At 52.5% G+C, this 4,182-nt stretch overlaps 1 protein-coding gene across 1 annotated transcript; it reads left to right on the top strand.

Annotated features, from left to right (window-relative positions):
* The first annotated feature begins 223 nt into the window (after positions 1 to 223).
* On the top strand, positions 224 to 3,764 carry Magee1 (MAGE family member E1). Its single transcript, XM_070040159.1, has one exon. The coding sequence runs from the start codon at positions 431 to 433 to the stop codon at positions 3,224 to 3,226; it is 2,796 nt and encodes a 931-aa protein (XP_069896260.1). The 5' UTR covers positions 224 to 430; the 3' UTR covers positions 3,227 to 3,764.
* Positions 3,765 to 4,182: the final 418 nt, after the last annotated feature.

The raw sequence follows: 4,182 nt of genomic DNA, 5'->3' as shown, positions 1-4,182 counted from the left end.
CTCTGATTAGTCGGTACTATTTCCTCTTTGTTCTCTACCCATCTGCTGCAAGCTCCTTGTCTCCCCATACCACCGTCTCCCTCCAGCCAGTGCGCAGCTTTTGGTGCAGAATCACCACGTCCACTTTTGCACACCCACGGGAGGGGCTGGGCTGGGCGGGGTCGCCTTGTCGCAGAGCCCGACTGCGCCTGCGCGGACTGCGGCAGAAGGCGGGGTGTGAGATGCGAGTATACTGATACTAGGCGTTCGCTGTTGGCCAGTACGCACCTTCCTTCTTCTCCATCACCTCTCATTTCGGCTCCAGTTAGTTGTTTAGAGCTTTGTTTCTGGCAGCTAGCCGCAGTTCTGTGCCGAGGCACCAACCCACCTCCTCTTTCTGCTAGATCGCGGGACTGTTGGTGTCTGCTGCTACTCGCCGGTCGACAGGACCATGTCGCTGGTAAGCCAGAATTCGCGCCGCCGCCGCCGCCGCTGTGCAAGGGCCACTGCGCAGAATGGCAGGTGGGGTGAAATGCAGGCCCCTAACGCCCCTGATCTCCCCGCTGTCGTGACGGGCCCAGACGGGCCCCAGGGTCCCAACGAGCCTCAGATCCTCCAGGGCTTCAACGCCTCTCAGGGCCCTGGGACCTCGGTGCCGCCCACCTCCGGGGAGGGCCCGAGTACCTTTGTGCTGCTCCCTGCCGCTGAGAGCTCAAGCGCATCTGGGCAGATCTCCATCTCCGAGGGGCCGAATACCTCCGAGCTGCCCACCCCCAGTGAGTGCCCAGGCATCTCCGGGCCACCTACCGTCTCGGATGCGTTGAGTGGCGCCATGTCAATCACCGCCTCCCAGGGCCCAAGCTCCTCGGTGCCACCCACTGCCTCTGAGGGCGCTAGCGCCCCTGAACATCCCACTGTCTGTGAGGGTCTGAGCCCCTCCGTGCCGTCCCCGTACGGTGAAGGTCCCAGCACCTCCGTGTCGCCCACCGGTTCCAAGGCACTAGGCATCAGTGTGCCTCCTCCCTCCGGAGATGGCCGGAGCTTCTCCGTGCCTCCCACCCTTGGTGAGGGCCTGAACACTTCAGAGCCGCCCACCGATGCTGAAAGTCCCGGCATCAACGTGCCGCCCTCCTCCCGAGAGGGCCCCAGCTCCTCCATGCCTCTCACCCCTGGTGAAGGCCTGAGCATCTCCGTGCTGTCCACCGATTCCGAGGGACCCGGCATCCATATGCCGCCCCCTTCCGGTGAGGACCCCAGCAGTGCTGTGTTGCCCACCGCCTGTGAGGGATCCAACGCCTCTGTGCAGCCCCCCACCGGTGAGGGTGGAAGCAGTTCCATGCCGCCCACTGGTGGTGAGGGACTGAGCACCTGCGCACTGCCTTCTGGCTGTGAAAGTCGGGGCATCTGCGTGCTGCGCATCCCCCATGAGGGCCTGATACCGTCAGTGGCATCCCCCTCGGGTGAGGGTCCCAGCGCCTTCTTGCTGCCCGGCGATTGTGAGGCGCTGGAGTCCTGCGCACTGCCTCCCTGTGGTGAAGGCCGGCATAACTATGCGTCTCATATCCCTGAGGAGGTCCCGTGCACCTCCCGGATGCCCACTGCTGCTGAGGACCCCAGCATTTCCGGGATGCCCACTGCCTGTGAAAACCCTGATGCATTGTTGAGCTTGAGTGCTATGGGCCCGAACTCCTCCAAGGCAAGCCCTCGTATGAACAGGATCTCCAACGGTGCAGAAGGCCCTCTGGGGTTCCAGGTCCTCAGAGACCGTGAGAATTCCAACTGCATCACCATAATGGGTCTCGGTACCGGCCAGGTCGTCCTTACTTTAAAGCCCCAGGATCCCATGGAGCACAATGTAGCTGAGTTGTTGCAGTTTTTGTTGGTGAAGGACCAGAGCAAGTATCCAATCAGGGAATCGGAAATGAGGGACTTTATTGTTAAAGAATATCGCAGTCAGTTCCCTGAGATCCTCAGACGAGCAGCAGCCCACCTGGAGTGCATTTTTAGGTTTGAACTGAAAGAGCTTGACCCTGAGGACCGCACCTACATCTTGCTCAATAAACTAGGACCTGTACCTTTTGATGGGTTAGAGGATCGCCCAAATGGGCCAAAGATGGGCCTCCTGATGCTGATCTTAGGACAAATACTCCTGAATGGCAACCAGGCCAGGGAGGCTGAGATTTGGGAAATGCTCTGGCGGCTGGGGGTGCAGCGTGAGAGGAGGCTTTCCATTTTTGGGAACCCAAAGAGACTTCTGTCTGTAGAGTTTGTGTGGCAGCGTTACTTGGACTACAGGCCAATCACTGACTGTTCACCAGTGGAGTATGAGTTTTTCTGGGGCCCACGATCCCATGTGGAAACCACCAAGATGAAAATTCTGAAGTTCATGGCTAAGATCTATGACAAAGATCCTAGAGATTGGCCAGAGCAATACCATGAGGCTGTGGAAGAAGAAGCTATCAGAGCTGCTGCTGGTGATTGGCCAGCTGTCCATCACTATAGGAGGCCCTATTTTGAAGAAGCTGCTGCAGAGATAGCAATTCATGATGCAGATATTTCTGGCTATTCCTCAAAATATGCTCCACATTCCTGGCCTGAGTCAAGATTGGAGAGCAAGTCAAGGAAGCTGGTGCAGCTATTTCTGCTTATGGATGCGACTAAGCTGCCCATACCAAAGAAAGGAATTCTGTACTACATTGGCCGAGAATGCAGCAAAGTGTTTCCTGATCTTCTGAATCGTGCTGCTCGCACCCTGAACCACGTGTATGGGACAGAGCTAGTGGTGCTTGACCCCCGGAATCACTCCTATACTCTGTACAACCGAAGAGAAATGGAAGATACTGAAGAGATCATGGACAGTCCAAACAGGCCTGGCAACAATTTCTTGATGCAAGTTCTAAGCTTCATCTTCATCATGGGCAACCATGCCAGAGAGTCTGCAGTGTGGGCCTTCCTGAGGGGCTTAGGCGTTCAAAGTGGAAGAAAGCATGCGATTACCTGTAGGTATTTGAGTCAGCGCTACATAGACAGTTTACGGGTTCCTGACAGTGATCCAGTGCAATATGATTTTGTATGGGGCCCTAGAGCGCGCTTGGAAACCTCCAAGATGAAAGCCCTGCGATACGTGGCCAGAATCCATCGAAAGGATCCACAGGAGTGGCCAGAACAGTACAGAGAGGCATTGGAAGATGAGGCCAACAGAGCTGATGCCGGGCATCGGCAATTCCTGGTTCACAACTTCCGATAGGGTGATGTGTGGTGGTCAGAGAGGCCTTGCAAAGTTGGGCCTAGAGCCCTGGGTCTTATGTATTAGGCTGTGTGTGGGGGTATATATTGTATTTGATATTTGTGTTCCAGCTCCACTTAAGTCTTTTCATATTTAGTTGTTCAGTATCTTGAAAAGTTTCAATTGTTTTAGTATACTGTCTAGTAAGGTAAATGTGATTGACTACTTGCTGTCTCTGTTGTATTTTGGTATGAATTTTGATCGTGTTATAAAATGTTTTGGTAATCTTTCCATCTTGTTGCATTATCTGGAAGAGAATATATAGCATATAGCTATAGATATAGGCTTTTCTGTGAAAGCTTGAAAAACTTCAGCAGTAAAGTGATCTATCTAGCCTCAGATGTTAAACAAACAAGCAAATATAGCAACAAATCCAAAAAGCACTGTAAGTTGTTGTGGCTGGCTTCCCTTTTTGTGTGCTATTGTGTAAAGAATACTGATGTTTATCTGTATTTGCTTTGCTGTACTAAAATGTGATGAAAAATAAAAGTGTAATAAATCAAGCATAATAATAATTAACTTTCTTTTCTGCAATTAGAATACAGTTGCATTCTGGTTACACAGGTATTTTAAAATATAGCAATTACTCTAGAACTCAGGGACTGAGGAAGGTGTGGGGAAGATTAATTTTTTTGCTAGGCCTGGGGCTTGAACTCAGGGCCTGAGCACTGTCCCAGAGCTTCTTTGCTCAAGGCTAGCACTCTGCCACTTCAGCCACAGTGCCACTTCCACCTTTTTTTCTATGTGGTACTGAGGAATCGAACCCAGGGCTTCATGCATGCTAGGCAAGCCCTCTACTACTAAGCCACATTCTCAGCAATGGGAGAGATTATTTAAACTAGCATTTTTATTATGTTGTTTTAAGTGCCATAATACATTGAGTAGAACAGTCACCTGGGAGCTTAGTAGAGACATCT

The sequence above is a fragment of the Dipodomys merriami genome, unplaced genomic scaffold (genome assembly GCF_024711535.1).
Source record: "Dipodomys merriami isolate MVZ:Mamm:240054 unplaced genomic scaffold, mDipMer1.0.p SCAF_3, whole genome shotgun sequence".
Taxonomy (NCBI): Eukaryota; Metazoa; Chordata; class Mammalia; order Rodentia; family Heteromyidae; genus Dipodomys; species Dipodomys merriami.
The sequence above is the reverse complement of the archived record's forward strand: the minus strand, read 5'-3'. Positions and strand labels throughout refer to the sequence as shown.

Excerpts from the sequence above, each read along its gene's own strand:
- Magee1 (XM_070040159.1), top strand. The coding sequence starts at position 431 with ATGTCGCTGGTAAGCCAGAATTCGCGCCGCCGCCGCCGCCGCTGTGCA.